Source organism: Hyperolius riggenbachi, chromosome 8 (assembly GCF_040937935.1).
Source record: "Hyperolius riggenbachi isolate aHypRig1 chromosome 8, aHypRig1.pri, whole genome shotgun sequence".
Classification (NCBI taxonomy): Eukaryota; Metazoa; Chordata; class Amphibia; order Anura; family Hyperoliidae; genus Hyperolius; species Hyperolius riggenbachi.
In genome coordinates, this window is record NC_090653.1 from 274411307 (window position 1) to 274428067 (window position 16761).

At 45.8% G+C, this 16761-nt stretch overlaps 1 protein-coding gene across 2 annotated transcripts in view; it reads right to left on the reverse strand.

Moving 5' to 3' along the window:
- TSC1 (TSC complex subunit 1) overlaps positions 1-16761 on the reverse strand; it is a 95593-nt gene that overhangs the window by 15490 nt on the left and 63342 nt on the right. For both annotated transcript variants that reach the window (XM_068248936.1, XM_068248937.1), the window contains exons 17-21: positions 15088-15270; positions 12838-12948; positions 9708-9830; positions 3197-3384; positions 1093-1254 (exon numbers count right to left, since the gene is read on the reverse strand). In XM_068248936.1, coding sequence (XP_068105037.1) covers positions 1093-1254; positions 3197-3384; positions 9708-9830; positions 12838-12948; positions 15088-15270 — 767 coding nt within the window. The remainder of the gene's footprint in view (positions 1-1092; positions 1255-3196; positions 3385-9707; positions 9831-12837; positions 12949-15087; positions 15271-16761) is intronic.

Sequence of the window (16761 nt, forward strand, 5' to 3'; positions counted from 1 at the left end):
TTAGTTAATACACCCCCCATTGTAGTTCATAATGTATTTGGTTCACATGCCCTGTTGGGAAGTAGCTTTTCTTACTTTTCCCATTTTAAACAAAGTGTTTTTAGAGATCTATTCCTTTATGTCCCAAGAACTTCTATTGTACACTGTTAAAGGAAATCTAAAGCCTCCTGAAGTCTTCCTGGTCCCTCGCAATAATCCCACACTCTGCCATTCCTCTGTTGTCCCCCTCCAACGCTGGCAGCAGGATAGCGATGGAGGACGCTCAGTGGCCGGCCGTCTCGTCAGTCAGCCGGATTAAGGAAGGGGACAACAGGGAAATGGCTGAGTGCACTGCAGGACGACGGCAAGGGACCAGGTAAGCAGGCATGGATGGGCTCACAAGTCCGTAAGGACTCGAATTCGTGATTTCATTGAGGCTTAATTGCCTCAGCTGTGCCACTGGGAGAGGTGGTTTCTTAACCATAAGTCCGCTGTCTATGCGTTTCAAACATCTTGCACGTGTCCTATTGGACGCGTTGCAAGACTCCCTACCGTTAACTTCCTCCTTCCGGCTTGAAGGAGGAATTGCATGGTAGTAAGTCTTGCAAGGTGTCCAATAGGATGTCTGCAAGACGTTTGAAACGCATAGAAGACAGCAGACTTATGGGAAAGAAACCACCTCTCCCAGCGGCACAGCTGAGGCAATTAAGCCTCATTTAAATCACAAATTTTACGAGCCCACCACTGCAGGTAAGTAAATGGGCATTTTTTTAATTTTTTTTTTTTTTTTTTTTTTTTTTTTAACTTTAGGCTCACTTTAAAACCCAGTGAGGTTGCTAAGGGTGGTCTAACATTTTTCTCCAGAGTGCAACTGTAGTACCACAGAGAGACCATGGTCCACCTGAGAGATGACAGGGTCACTTTTCCCTTTTGCCTATACAGTGGATGTCTTTTCGACAATCATGGTGAGAGTACCCTCCTTTTATATATATTTTTTCCCCTTAAATTTTTAAAATACTTTATCCCTGTGGCTCTTAGCAGGGTCCTTTTTATTTTTGAGGTTTTTTGACCCTACCCATTTCAATCTCTTTAGGAGCAAGGAAAGAGTCTCACCTCTCCTCTGCAACCTCCGCGGTTTCTGTCTTCTCTTCCGTTCGACCCTTCATTAACCCTTCCCTCTCCAGCTGGCAGTACAGGGAGAGGATTTCCCTCTCGAAAGACTGGCATATCCTCTTCTGTGCTTCGTACTTGCTCTCTATGGCCTGCAGCTGCCCTCTGAAACGGAATATGCAAGAAAGGGTCAGATTATCTGAGATTTTTCTTACTTCTGCAGTCCAGGCTTTGTTTTAGTGTTTTAACATCATTTCATGCTTCAGTTAAAGTCAACAAAAAAGGGGAAGGGAGGGAAAAGCGCTCAAAATAAGAAATCTGAGGGAAAAATCATAAAAAAAGAAAGTGCAAGCTAAGGAAAGAAAGCAGTAAGAGAAGAAGAGCACAATTGCATGAGAAGGGGGAGAGCAATCCCTAGGAGAGGTAGGGAGAAAGTAAGCGGGAAAAGGGAGAGCGAGTGGAGGAACAAAAACACTTCTGAAAGAGGAACTTTAACCCAGATTGAACCTCATCCCAATCAGTAGCTGATACCCCCTTTCCCATGAGAAATCTATTCCCTTTTCTCTAATAGATCATCAAGGATATCTGTATGGCTGATATTGTGGTGAAACCCCTCCCACAGTGTGATGTCAGGACCATGGTCCTGGCAGTTTTCGGTTTGTGAACCTCATTGCATTGTGGGAAATAATGGCTTTTTCCAACTGCCAAGCAAGCAGCATCTCCCTCTGTGCATAGAACTCTCCGTAACAAACATCTTTAGTTCTGCCAGGTGATCTGAACGGAATATCACCACCAGTGATAAATTGCAGAATGTAAATCAGGGAGAGGAAAGATTTTACGATGGGAAAACACTGACTAAATAACCTATAAATGAATATTGTTAAAAAAAAAAAATGTATTCATAATGATATTTTCACTACAGTTCCTCTTTAAGGGAGAAAGTTACATTCTTCTGGGATAGGCGTGACAATCACGGCACACGCCATCACCGCCTGCCACAGACTGAAAGGAGCAAGAATGTACTGTAATCTGATCATTCCCATTGCCCATTAATGATACAATTCCCCAAACGATCAAACACCTGATTTGATCGCAATGATCTATCGGAAATGGAAGTCTTACAGATAAAGTTCAGAAGTAAAACTGCTAACCAATCAGATCAAATTGATGGAATGGATGCAGAAAATGGATCAGATTGAATTGGTTAGCAGTTTTTCTTCTTTTAGTGGGCCCGAATGACTGTTACTACCCATTATTACGATTAAATCAGACAATCTGTCTAGGGACGTGTAATGTTAATGGCCACCTCAACCCTCAACCCCCCATATCCTTTTACAGAGGGGGGGAGGCAACATGCAAATAATTCGGAGTTCATGCCGGATTATGTAAATGTTCTATGCAAATATATGCAGCATAAAAATGGACCAATCAAGTCCCGCCAAGGTTTAACCTCCGTGGCGGTAATCCGGAGCTAGGGTCGGGGCGGAAAACTACAGCTAGGGGCGGTAATCCTGACCTGTGTTCGGGGTAGCCGCCGGAGGATATGTGCAGAGAATTGTGCGCGGCAGGCGTTTCTACATACCTCCCGGGGATCCAGACGTCGGCTGGCATTCTTCCCCTTCATCTCACTTTAGAGTTGCAGTGCCACCCAGAGGATGGAGGCATAACTGCAGCGCTGGAGCCCAGGAAGGTGAGTGATTGCTGGGGCTGTGCAGATCTCGCTAACAGCATGATTTTTTCCTTGTTTTAGGGTCTGAAAGGGTGAAAAAAAAAATATATATATATTGCACCGCTTTTAGACCCTAAAATCTGGAAAGAATCAGAACGCCAAGGATGTTAAACTGATTGGTCCACTTTCAAGCCGCATATATAAGTATGCAGAATTTATACATAACCCTGCATGAACTCGTATTTGCCTTTCATTGATCATCCCTAAACATAGGAGCGAGACAGAGAGAGAGCGCATGCGCACACCAGAACACGCATGGGAAAATGGCAAGCAGAGTGGGAGGGGTGGAAATAGCGGGAGCAAAAAGTAAGCAGCAGTGAGAGGAAGAGAAAGTGCCCAACAAGTGAATGAGAGTCAGAAATATGCTGTTTGAGTTACCGATTCCTGATTTTGACATCCTCCAGAAATTTCTTCTGCTCAAGGAAAAGCGCGTCCTTTTTAGCCAGCTGCGCCTCTAGATCTGCTATTCGCTTCGCGGTTGCATCCCCCGCTGCAACCTGCACAGGTATCGTGTACGAGGCCAAGTCGAAGTCATATCTAACCGCTGCTTGTAGCATTTCCGCTTCCTACAGGGAATACATGACCAACATCAGCCATCAGTTACTTCAGTGTCTAAGAAGCCTAGGCCATACATGGTACATTAGCCAATAGCAGCTAGTCCAACTGGGCTAATGTTTTTTGCATTAGCCCAGTGATCTTCAAACTTGGCTCTCCAGCTGTTAAGGAACTACAAGTCCCACAATGCATTGCAGGAGTCTGACAGCCACAGTCATGATTCATAAAGGCTAATGCATTGTGGGACTTTAAGAAAACCTGTAACATCAAAAAGTTCCCCTGGAGGGTACTCTCCTCGGGAGGGGGAAGCCTCAGGGTCCCAATGAGGCTTCCCGCGCCTTCCTCCGTCCCTCGGTGGTCTCGCTGCAGCCCTCCAAACAGCAGCGATGTAAATATTTACCTTCGCGACTCCTGCGCAGGCGCTCTAGCGGCTCTCGGCTCCGTAGTAGGCGGAAATACCAGATTGCCGTCGGGTCTGCTCTACTGAGCAGGCGCAAGTCTCCGGCGCCTGCGACAGCTCGGGTATTTCCGTCTACTTCGGAGCCGAAAGACGCAACAGCGCCCCCGCTGGAGCCTGGAAAGGTAAATATTGAACAGGCTGACTGATTTGTCGGGCCGCTCTTCGGAGGGCTGCAGCAAGACCCCCATGGGACGGCGTGGGAAGCCTGAGGCTTCCCCCTCCCGAGGAGAGTACCCCCCCAGGGGAATTTTGATGTTACAGTGTCTAACAGCTGGAGAGCAAAGTTTGCAGATCACTGCATTTGCCCAATTTATAAGCATTATGTCTGGAACTGAACCTTTCATATTGGTAGATCATTTAGCTGTGTACCCATCCATACAGACTTAAGGCCTACCCTATTGGCTACTGCAACCGTGTTTTCCAGAATTCTGATCTCAGTTTATGCCACTGACTCAGGGCTGGCCCAGAAGTCTGCAGGAAATTTTGCCTTCTGTTTTTGTGCATTTTTGTGCCTCTAGGCCAGGGGTAGGGAACCTATGGCACGGGAGCCAGATGTGGCTCTTAATGGCTGCATCTGGCTCACAGACAAATCAATAGGGGGTGATTCACTAAGTACACTGCTCAAGCAGCTCGGCTTAGTGTGGCAGAGCAAGTAAAATTTTCAGAGTAGGCACGCTACTGCTGTAGCATGCACTACTAACTTACTCGTGCTGCCCCAAAACTAACAGCTGCTTCAACTGTCCCATCCTGGATCCTGTCAGGTCCAGTGACTTTGTAGGACTAGATCCTTGCACTTTGGTCCAATAGGCTGTCTGTCACTTGACAAGCAGCCTATTGGGCCAAAGTGCGGGGATCTCTTTTTACAAAGTGAATCAACCCCCGTGTCAGCTAGCTAATTGTACAAGCTGTTAGTCGGTATTTCTCCTCTCTGGCTCTCGGGGGAAATTGCTGATGTTGCTGAAACCCAAGAAAAGCTGAAGACATGTCTGACAATTCTGCTGCCTGGCAGATCAACTGTATACACATTACTATGGCAACAGGGACATGAGCCCTCTGCTGCGCATGCGCACTGTGTCAGCTTGAAACATATTGAATGGCGCTCACAGAAATACATTTTAAAATGTGTGGCGTTTATGGCTCTCTCAGCCAAACAGGTTCCTGACCTCTGCTCTAGGCAAGATAAACCGCCTACGCCAGGGGTTTCAAACTCAATTTACCTGGGGGCCGCAGGAGGCAAAGTCAGGATGAGGCTGGGCCGCATAAGGAATTTCCCAACCGCGGCGCATCGCCGCCTCTGCCCGCCCCTCTCACTCTTCCTTCACAGAGAGGGGCGGGGAGAGGCGGCGATTGACGTCAGGAGGGGCAGAGCTGAAGCTGAAAGCTCTGCCCCTTCCAGGAAATGCCGGCGGATTGTCCCCCGGGCGATTTGGGGGCTCTGCAGCCCTAGTTTAGCGTCGGGGATGCGGCGGATTACTTGGGAGCACTGAAGCGAACTATAAGGAAGCTTTTGCCGGCGAGGGCCACAAAATATTGTATCGAGGGCCGCAAATGGCCCGCGAGTTTGAGACCCCTGGCCTACGCAATGATCTGTTTATTTTTTATTATTTTATATAAATGTGCGTGAGGATAACCTGAAGCTGGGAGAAGTTGGAGATCTTACACGTTGTTTGAATGAGCTGTCTGTGGGTCTGGGCAGCCAGGTCAGAAGGTGAGAGCGGCTCCTAGTGGTGGTGGATCACAGAAAAGCGGTGCTACCATAACATACCACACGGGGCATACCAGGTGGAAGGTCTCCATAGCTCTACAGTCTATGCGATTAACTTTTCTTTTTCTTCCTCTTATTTTGAGGTGCATTGGATCTGAAGAACGGAGTGGAATAACCTGCATAAGAACCTACTATTGGTGGATATTATCTAGTGGACTGTGAGGCAGCACCATGGCTGATCTAGAATGGTTGTTTGAAATTGAATGTATATGACATTTTCCATGCAGCATACCCACGGTTGAGGGAGGAGATTGTTGAGGATAGGGTGTGGAGCGAAGTACAGAAGAGAGAAGCATCTGAAACATTCCCACCAAGCACTCCCCCTCATCACTTCCTGCCAGGGCGTCACTATTTAGGTTTTAACTAGAACATTACAAACGCAATTTGGTGGTTCTGCTGCTTCCTCACGGCTTACGGGCACACATTCACTTTATAGGGGTAATGACTGTAGCGGATGCTGATGGTTCAGACAAGTCCCCCCCCCCCCCATTTATTGTTGTACTATTAGAATTTGCCTTGTCCCAGAGGGACCGCTGTACACACACACACACTAGATTCTGGACAGACGTAGTTATTGGGCACCTTGGTCAATTTAATATAGGTTGTGTACAAAGCTTTAGCGTTAACCTTCAGGTGCATGCATATCCAATTTTGACTGGATGCAGTATGAGAGCTTACATACACAATGGTAACCACATGCCTTGATAAAGGACGACCCCGTGTGGCCCCCGAAACAATGGTTGGACTTTCTTGTGGAAACTGGCACAGTAAAGTGTGTGCTGTAGGATAAGTGGTGTGCTGCCATTCCTTGGAATCTGTATTAGCTGTGGCACTGCCTATGCCACTTTGTCAAGCACCCAAAACAATTGATGGTGTGCCGACTTCATCCAGAGACACACTACATACACAATGGGGTTAAATCATTAAAGAGTGTTATTTCTTAACGCGCGTGTTATTTCTTTACATGTGCAACGCCTAACGCAAGTGCGCGACAGCGGTGATTACGGCAAAGTGCGTGTTTTCTAGATAGAGTTTGGTAGTTAAAATCATAAAGGGAGTTGTGAAAGATGTGTGCATTTTTTATTAGACCAGTAATTCATTATGCGCGTAATCCATAAAACAAAACGAAAAAATTAAGGGACACATACAAATAACACTTTCTGTATATTCTGGCGTATAAGACTACTTTTTAACCCTTGAAAATCTTCTGATAAGTCAGGGCTCGACATAGCACCAGTACTGTATATGATTTTTTTTTTATTTTTATTTGGTGTACGTTGGCAGAGGGGTAGTCTTATATGTGAGTATATCCCAAACTATATTTTAACTGGAAAAGTTGGGCGGTCGTCTTATACACCGGAATATACGGAACTTGCCCAGGTGCAAACTAGTATGAAGCAGGTGCTGATGAGCAAAGCATTTATAGTCCACAAACAGCTGACAAATGTTAAAGAAGCCCAACTAATCAAAATACTTGCATGAAGTTAAACGCGCGTGATCGTCAAAGCGCAATGAAAAATTAGGAAGTATATTTGCAGCGTGCACTGTACATTTATAAAACAACAAAATATGGGCAAGCACCATCCACAAAAACCATAGAATATGGATCAAAGGGAGTGTGCAGAAAGGAACCAAATTATACTATAACTATTGCAAGAAAGGAAGTTCCCTAAAAAAAAAAACACTGAGGCGCTATTCCTGCTACTACAGACATTCTGTTGTCCCCAATTTTGCCTGATGAAGCGGGCTTGTCCTGCGAAACGCGTTGCATTTCTTTTTTGGGGTACCGTATAATAAATGTATTAAACTTGCATCAACAGAATTTCTGGTTTGCTTTTGGGAGGTTAGTCCACCACTTCCTCCAAGCATTTTTTAAAGATTTTATGAATTTTTATCCTGCTGGCGCCTCTGTTCTACACTCAATTACTGAGCACTGGTACTTACCTGAGGGTCCCCTATTTTCCTATTATACCTATGTATAGAAATTTTTTGCAATACTGTTTATGTATATGGGTGTCTTTATGCAAGGTACTATGATTATGTGCCATTTTTATGTGCCAATTGATGTACATTATAGAGTGCCCCTTTGCCTGTGATTTTAAGTGTTTTTATGATGTTATGTACTTTTATGATGTTATGTACTTAATAAAGAGGTTTCATATTTTTGGTATTTTTGGTTGAGTGGTGCGGTTTTTTAGGGTACTTCCTTTCTTGCAATAGTCACTGTATATTTATAAAGCACGCTGTGTATCCCCGACACGCAACGCGCGTAATGCATTTAGCGCTATAGCGTTACGCATTAGCACGGTTTAGTGAATCAACCCCAATGTGTTCAAAGCATTCAAAATAAGTTGGCTCTCATACTACATGGAAGTGGTAAAATGTACAGACGCTAAACTTCTGAGATTAAAAATCATCAACGTAGTTTCAGGAGCTGTCCACCAATCAAAAATTAAGGAGAATGCTTTCAAATTAAAGTGGGTCCAAAGTCTTGCACAGCAGACAATGAAAGGTTTTCACTTCATATCTACCATAAGTGCTGTAGAAATCAATTGCATTGTACCCTGTGAGATTAGCTACATCAGAGTAGCTCATCAGTAGCTGTGACTCACAGCACCACCATGGCTCTACCTCCACAGGAAAGACTGAAGCTTAACCCTTTCTGTGCTCCTTGCACAGTTCATCCTGTTAAAACATCCAGTTTTTGTTTTAGGATTTCCATATTTAGTAATGAAGATTTTTTTTACCTCTAAATGTTAGTATGCTGTGGCTTATCTTTTAGAGCAGATAGGAAGTTCTGAGTTTAGAACCACTTTAAGTATAAGTAACAAAAAGGCACAGTCCATTTTGTGGTATTCTCCCATGATCTGTTGTCAGGTTAATCAGCAGTTATCGAACTTTATTAGTAGTTTCAAAAAAGTTCCAGTCCAACACCTGCAAATTGCAGCTCCGGTCAAGCTAGAATGTGCAATTTGCTGGTTTTTAGTCATCACTGAAAGTCTATTTCCCTGCTTTTCTCTCTGCGTTCCAAACCCCTCCATCACAGCAGGACTTAAAGGACAACTGAAGCGAGAGGGATATGAAGGCTGCCATATTCATTTTCTTCTAAGCAGTACCAGTTGCCTGGCAGTCCTACTGCTGTATTTGGCTGCAATAGTGTCTAAATCACACCAGAAACAAGCATGCTGCTAATCTTGTCAGATCTGACAATGTCAGAAACACCTGATCTACTGAATGCTTGTGCAGGGTCTATGGCTAATAGTATTAGAGACACTTGATCGGCAGGACAGCCAGGCAACTGGTATTGCTTAAAATATGGCAGCCTACATATACCTTTCACTACAGCTGTCGTTTAAGAATTGTATACACATGACGACTGTCACCCGGCATGAATTGGGACGCTTTCTCTGAGTCGACCGTGTGGTGCCAAGGCTGTACAGAGGTTTGTTGCTAGCCTCCAGGCAAGCGATTCATTATGTTGTTACGCAGAAAGGAGAAGGGCAGACGGAGCAGCGCATGAGGAGCGTCAAAGTGAGCAGGCGGGCAGAGTGGAGAATCAATGCCCTTGGCAGAGTCTATCTGTAAGGCAGACCCCTGCTGACACACCTAAAGCGATCTGGGGCCGCTGTACACACACTAGATTAATCGAAAGACAAGGTTATCGGCCACCTCAGCCAATTTAATGTAGTGTGTACAAGGCTATTAGGGTGCAAACACATCCAATTTTGATTGGATGCAGCATGAGCCTACACAATGTGCTTGTAGCATTCAAAAATATGTTGACCCTCATACTACATGGAAGTGGCATGTATGCAACCTCTTACTCACATATCAATTGTTCTCCCCACACATTTTTTCAGCCGGGTGGCATGAAACCGTAGCTGGGTGGGGTGAGAGAGAATGCAGGATCAGCACTTTTCTGACCAACCCTGCTTACAGCAGGGGGTGGCGAGCCGATGACAGCCGGGTGCTCACCAAAACTAGCCGGGTGGAGCACCCGGCTAAAAGAGCCTGGGGAGAACACTGCATATCCAATCACAAACTACAGATACTGCAGGGTAACAGGGCCCCACCAGACGACATTTTAAAGTAGGGAGAGTCAATTTTACCTTAACAGTATTGGTGTATTTTTGCCGAAGTTGTTCCACATACAGGTCATTGGCCTCCCCGAGAATCATAAGCTGCCTGTTCAGATGCTCCATCTGCTGCTGTGCTGCCTCACTGTTGTCCAGCTTCACATGTAAGCAGAAATACAGTTCAGTTACACATTTTCATGGATTTACACAGATAGGCAGGAACAAAGACAGACAGCGATTTCAAACATTTGAGGATAGAGGTTCATGCACATTGCAATTTGTTAGGAATTTAATACAGATAAAGGGAGGGTTTTCCTTTATCCTTACAGAGGGCCAGATTTATCAAGAGTGTCTGAGACAATATTAGTAGGTTTTTAGAAATCCATGCAGAACTGTCTCAGGCATCTAAATCATTAGATACTGCAGATTCCTTCTAAAACAGTTGTAAAATAGGACCTAGGAAGGTCTCTCAGACAGTGCAGTGTGTGAGGAGAATTGCTGTTGCTGAGATAACCAACACACCTGCCGTATTGATAGCAGCAGGCTCTGTGGAGGAGTTCAGCGGGGGAAGGAGCACATTCAAATCATGTCTAGCCTTCACTCTGCAATCATGTCTAGCCTTCAGTTCTACATCTGTAGAACTGCTACCAAGCTCTTCTTAATCAGCAGCAGTTTAGGGATGGATTTGCACTTTTCTTAACTGTAGTGCATCTCTAGAAATTCATGCTAAATTGCCACTATTACCTAGGAGTTAAGAAGCTTCTTATGCAGAACTGTTCTCCATTCTGGTTAGAACAGATTAAAGTGGACCCAAACCAAAAAATGTTTTAATTCAAAATAATTTAGTTGCACCACTCTGACACATACAAAGATAAATAAAAACCCCTTCAAGCCTATGAGCATTTCAGTGCATGCTTTTCACCCTTCTCTTTTCATAACTAGGGTTGTACAGGTGGCAGCCATTTGCAATTCCTCCATTGCTGGACACCATCTACTCCACCAGTTTGCCGGATTCTGTCCTGGCAATTTGAAAGGAAGGGAGGGGTTCCTCCAATAAATGTAAAATATTTTATATCTGTCATCATGCAGCTGAAAAAAGGCTGCTATTTATTATAATAATTTAGAAAATAAATTTTATTTCTGAAATCTTGTATTTTTAATTTGGGTCCGCTTAAAACAGGTTTTTACTTTAAAATCCTCTAACATAATTGCCCCTCCTAAAACGCTGCATCTCCGCGGCTTAAAACTCCATAAATCACCCTAAACTCCCTGGGGCTCCTTCCGCATAGAGGCAGAGCTTTTGGCTGCAGCTCTGCCTCTATACATGTCCCATCAGCGCGGATCACCGCCTCTCCCCCTTCCCTCTCAGTCTTCTTCCACTGTGAGGGGCGGCGATCAGCATTGGTTGACGCGCATGGAGGCAGAGCTACAGCCCAAAGCTCTGCCTCAGAGCAGCAAAATCCACAACCAAGAAAGTTGTGGATTTTGGCTAGGGTGTTGGTAGTAATTGGGGTTTCAGCGTTTTAGGATGGGCAATTATGTTAAAGAGAACCCGAGGTGTGTTTAAAGAATGTTATCTGCATACAGAGGCTGGATCTGCCTATACAGCCCAGCCTCTGTTGCTATCCCAAACCCCCCTAAGGTCCCCCTGCACTCTGCAATCCCCCATAAATCACAGCCGTGCTGTGAGGCTGTGTTTACATCTGTAGTGTCAGTCTCAGCTGCTCCCCCGCCTCCTGCATAGCTCTGGTCCCTGCCCCCATCCCTTCCCTCCAATCAGCAGGGAGGGAAAGGATGCAGGCGAGGACCGGAGTTCTACAGGAGGCGGGGAGAGCAGCAGACTGACACTATAGAGAAACACAGCCATCTCTGACAAGCTGTTTGTCAGCAGCGTGGCTGTGATTTATAAAGGGGTTGCAGAGTGCAGGGTGACCTTAGGGGGGTTTGGGATAGCAACAGAGGCTGGGCTGTATAGGCAGATCCAGCCTCTGTATGCAGATAATATTCTTCAAACCCACCTCGGGTTCTCTTTAAAGAGGATTTTAAAGTAAAAACCTCATTTTTTGGAGGCTTTAGTTTCTTTAAAAGGAAACATCCATCTCTCTCAGTTAAAGAGAAACTCCAGTGAAAATGCCGTAGTGAACAAAAGTGCTTAATTTTTACAATTATGTATAAATTATTTAGTCAGTGTTTGCCCATTGTAAAATCTTCCCTCTCCCTGATCTACATTCTGACATTTATCATACGGGGACATTTTTATCCTGGCAGGTGATGTCAGTGGAAGGAGATGCTGCTTGCTTTTTTTGGCAGTTGGAAACCGCTGTTATTTCCCACAATGCAACAATGCTCCCACAGTGTGATGTCAGCACCACGGTCCTGACATCACACTGTGAGGTGTTTCACCACAATATCAGCTATACAGAGCCCCAGATCCGTTTGAGAAAAGGTAAAGATTTCTCCTGGGAAAGGAGGTATCTGCTACTGATTGGGATGAAGTTCAATCTTTGGTCACGGTTTCTCTTTACATAAGTTTCCATTTAAAGAGAACCGTAAAGGGAAAAAAAAAACCCTACTGTGCCCACAACATCCTCCTGATCCCCTCCGGGCAGCAGCTGCGACCCCCGCAAAGCTGGGCTGTTGCTGCCAGTCAGCAGCCACTGCATAGGCGTGATACTGGGCCACACGCATCCTGGTAGTGCTGGGATACTGTCCATGCACAGAATGCTCCCGGCCACAGGAGCGTGCAGCTCAGGGCCACACGTGCTCGGCAGCTGCCGACTGGCAGCAACAGTCCAGCTTTGCAGGGGTCACCGCAGCTGCCCGGAGGGGATCAGGAGGATGCTGTGGGAACAGGAGTAGTCCAGGTGGCTGGAGGAAGCCCCAGGTAAGTTTAAAAAAAAAAAAAAAAGTAACGCAAGATTCCCTTTAAAAAAAGCCTCCGTTTTTCAGAGCATGTTTAGACAAATACTGTGTCTTTTTTGACCTATTATGATAGTTGTCATTGTAACAGACATGGCCACAAGCCAATGCACAGTGGGGCATCTAACTTCAGGGAATTTGAGTGGCTAAAACAGGACCAGCCAATCAGGACTGTGCAAAGAGAAGAATCACCCCCTTAGAGAATTGACAGCACAACTCCACACATGTAACTGGCACTCCTCACCTTCTGAGATGCATCTTCAAATTTGAACTGGAAATTGCACGCCTTGTGGTTGACTAACTTCAGCTCAGTCCGCAGCTCGGCGATTGTAGTGCGACATTCCTCAAGCCTCAACTTTGGGGGCAGAACAAAAACAGAAACGGCGTTAACATAATAAAAATATTAAGTTAAAAGTAAGCAGTTCACTTAACTCCCAGAATCATGTGGATTCAAATAGTTTTTGCATAAAACAAAGCATATAATGGATCCACCATCCACTTTCCTCCGGTACCCTGCCAAAATGTCAGGCCCTGATGAGCAGGAGTACCTTTTAAAATTTGAAAGATTTCTAGCCCTGCTGTCTCTTGCAATGTCTGAAGAAAGCAGCAGAGGCAATATATCTGGACACTGCAAACTGAGAAATGTTGGCCACAGACCGGTATACACGATCTACAGACAGGGTCGGATTTCTATTCTTTACCGCCCAAGGCCACCAAACGCCCCCCTTTAGTATAGGTAGCGATATAACCCCTCCCCCTTCACTCTAGTATAGGTAGCCTGCTGACCCCACCTCCTCAAGTGTAGGTAGCTAGAGGACACCCTTAATCCCTCCTTTTAGTATAGGTAGTAAGGTCGCCTCGACACCGCAGTAGCCAAGTGTCACCTCTCCGCTCGTCTTCTACGCAGAAGCTTCCTCTTCCCCTGTCTCCATCAGCCACTGCTGTATATCTGTCCCTCCAACCAGCATCTCTCACTTGTGACTTGCCCGCATATCAGATGGGAAGATGGGAAGAGGAAGCTTCTACGTTGGAGACGAGCGGAGATGTGAGCGACTGGCGGCTGCTATTCCACATCCTCAGCTTGTAACTCTGCAATGCTGCCCAAGTCCATAGCCGCTGTCCACAATGCAAACGTGCAGAGAGAGCAGGGCAGTCGCTGCACAGGCGGCTGGCAGCAAAGTACCATGGTCACACACTCACCTGATCTCCCTGTACTGCAGCATTTGTAAGCTTGCAAATGCTGCACCAGTTTAGCCTGCAGCTTTGGTGCCCTTGCCGGTGTGGTGCCCTAGGCCATGGCTTAAACCCGGCCCTGTCTACAGATTAAGGTAACCCAATGCCTACATCTATCCTTCCCATCTGGATACACTGTGGGGCAGTGGAGTCCAACTCAAATACAAAGTGGGCCGAAATTGAACGCTGGGACCTAGCCACGGGCCAACCTCAATGTCTACTGGCCACCTTATAAAAAAAAGTTCCCTGGTGTCTAATTGCGCCCCCCAACTCCTATACAGTTCCGCTATACCTAACACTAACCCTCCTACTACCGCTTCACCTAACACTATCCCCCTCCTACTACCGCTATACCTAACACTAACCCTCCTACTACCGCTTCACCTAACACTATCCTCCTCATACTACAGCTACACTTAACGCCATCCCTCCCACTACCGCTACACTGAACACGAACCTTCCTACTACTGCTACACCTAACACTATCCCTTCTTCTACCGCTACAGATCACGCCTTGACCCATCTTTGTGACGGAAAATTACTTGGTGTGTACAAGGCATTACACTATCCCTCCTACTACCTCTACACCTAGCATTAACCTTCCAATCCTTACCCTTCTACTTCCTTACTTACTGATGAAAGATTGCCACTTGCTGACTGCGTTACCGTTGCAGATTGTAATAACGCTACACTGCTTAAAAAAAAAAAAAAACACGATTGCAGAGTACGCCAGTCTAAGAACCCTGGCACAACATAGCTGCAATTAACATAGGCTATGGCACTGCCGAGAACACCGCCTACCCCCTGCCAAAAGCAAGCGCTTCAATATGCTTGTACAACAATCGCTACTAGACTTTCATGCAAAACAATCTGAATAGTTTTGAATAACAAATATCCTAGGTGTGTAGGTAGCTTACAACAACTGCTAAGCTGTACACAATCCAAACTGGGGGAAAACACACACACACCAGGTCTTTCTATTTTTCACTCATTTATTAATGTGGCTGCAACATTCAAGAAGGAAATTCAGTACTTTTATCAGTCCGCTGACAGCGCGTACACACGCACATACTGTCGGCTGAAGACCGCCCAGCAGGAGTGTCCAGTGGACCCGTCGTTTCCTTTTGTAGTGCGTGTGTACGCACCTTTAGTCACACAAATGCTAGCAGAGGAGGGCACATCCCTAATCTTGAACAAACAGTCGCTACAAGCGTCACAGAGAACCGTTTCCAGTCTGTTCTACTGCGATCTACCAGGTCACCTTCAGCTCCTGGTTCTGACTGTAGAACTCCTCCCTCTCCTGCTGGAGCTGGCGGACCTGGCCTTGCAGAGTTTGGACCACTGTGTCCTTCTCCTCCCGTAGCCTCCGGAACCGGGCCTGCTCCTGAAAGAGGCTTTGCTTCAAGGTCTGCACGTCCGTCTCCTGCATCTTCATCTGACTTTTCTGTGGTAGAAACATTAAGGAATGAGAGCAGAAAACAAAATTCACTTTTCAACAGGTTGGCTGCACAGAATATACAAAACACTAGAACAAAAAAAGTGGGATCAGCGCATCACCAGGCCGCCTCTGAATGGCCCCAGCTCAGAGATGCGCTGAGCCCCCCCAGAAACTGCAAACGCACCTTGAACCCAAACAGAGGCTCTGCATATACACCAAAGGAAAACTATTAAGTGGGAGCAGCTGACCAGAAATAAATCAATCAAACATAGCAAAGAAATGAACAGCGCTACTTAAAAACAGATGAGTGCTTACCTGCAAAAAAGTGCACACCCCACTCATGGGATTCAAATACACAATGAGCATACACATGACCTGTCTACCACTTGGAGGATGTTAGTTTCACTAACAATTTGCAATTTGTTAGGTACTTGTCCCTCCCACTGTCGAAGAAGTCTTTCCTCCATGGGAGGGGACCTAACACTAACTAAATTCTACCTATGCATATGCATAGCCTGGGCGCGCTACCAGTTTTTTACTGGTAGCGCGCCCAGGCTATGCATAGGTAGAATTTAGTTAGTGTTAGGTCCCCTCCCATGGAGGAAAGACTTCTTCGACAGTGGGAGGGACAAGTACCTAACAAATTGCAAATTGTTAGTGAAACTAACATCCTCCAAGTGGTAGACAGGTCATGTGTATGCTCATTGTGTATTTGAATCCCATGAGTGGGGTGTGCACTTTTTTGCAGGTAAGCACTCATCTGTTTTTAAGTAGCGCTGTTCATTTCTTTGCTATGTTTAAAACACTAGAACAGCCATTCTGCGGTCTGTACCAAAATAAACTGTAATGCTACAAGAGGTACAACAGGAAAAGACATAACATTCTTCATCTTTCCCCTGGAATGTGCCTTCTCTGATCCACAGGATAACCTCAGCTAGCACTAAAGGTGGCCATACACCTATAGATAGCCACCAGATCAACCATCAAATAGTTCCTTCTCCATCTGATAAGAGGGATCTACTGGCTGCCCACGCACTGTAAGAGCCCATTCACACGTGCTGATCGCAAAACGCTAGCGCTTTTGCTATGGCGATTTTGCGCGTTTAAGGGCAAATTCTAAAAACAAAACTAGGGAAATTGCAGCCAACCCATAAAGTGACAGTGACGAGAGTAGAGCGCCCGTAAGGCAAATCAATTGATCCCAATGGACTTTAGGGACCAAACTGTCATTCCTGCTAAATAACTAAAGTCGATTGGGATCAATTGATTTGCCTTACGGGTTCTCTCCACCCAAGCCAGTCACTGTCACTTTAGGCTGCTTACACACCAAGACGTTACAGGCGCACGTTAGTGCGCCTGTAACGCTCCCCCAACGCACAGCAATGTAACACAAGTGGGCTGTTCACACAGCCCACGTTGCGTTACATGTAATGCTGCACGTTCGGTGCAAAGTGCAGCATGCTACGGCGTTGGAGCGGCTATAGCCGCGTTAGACTG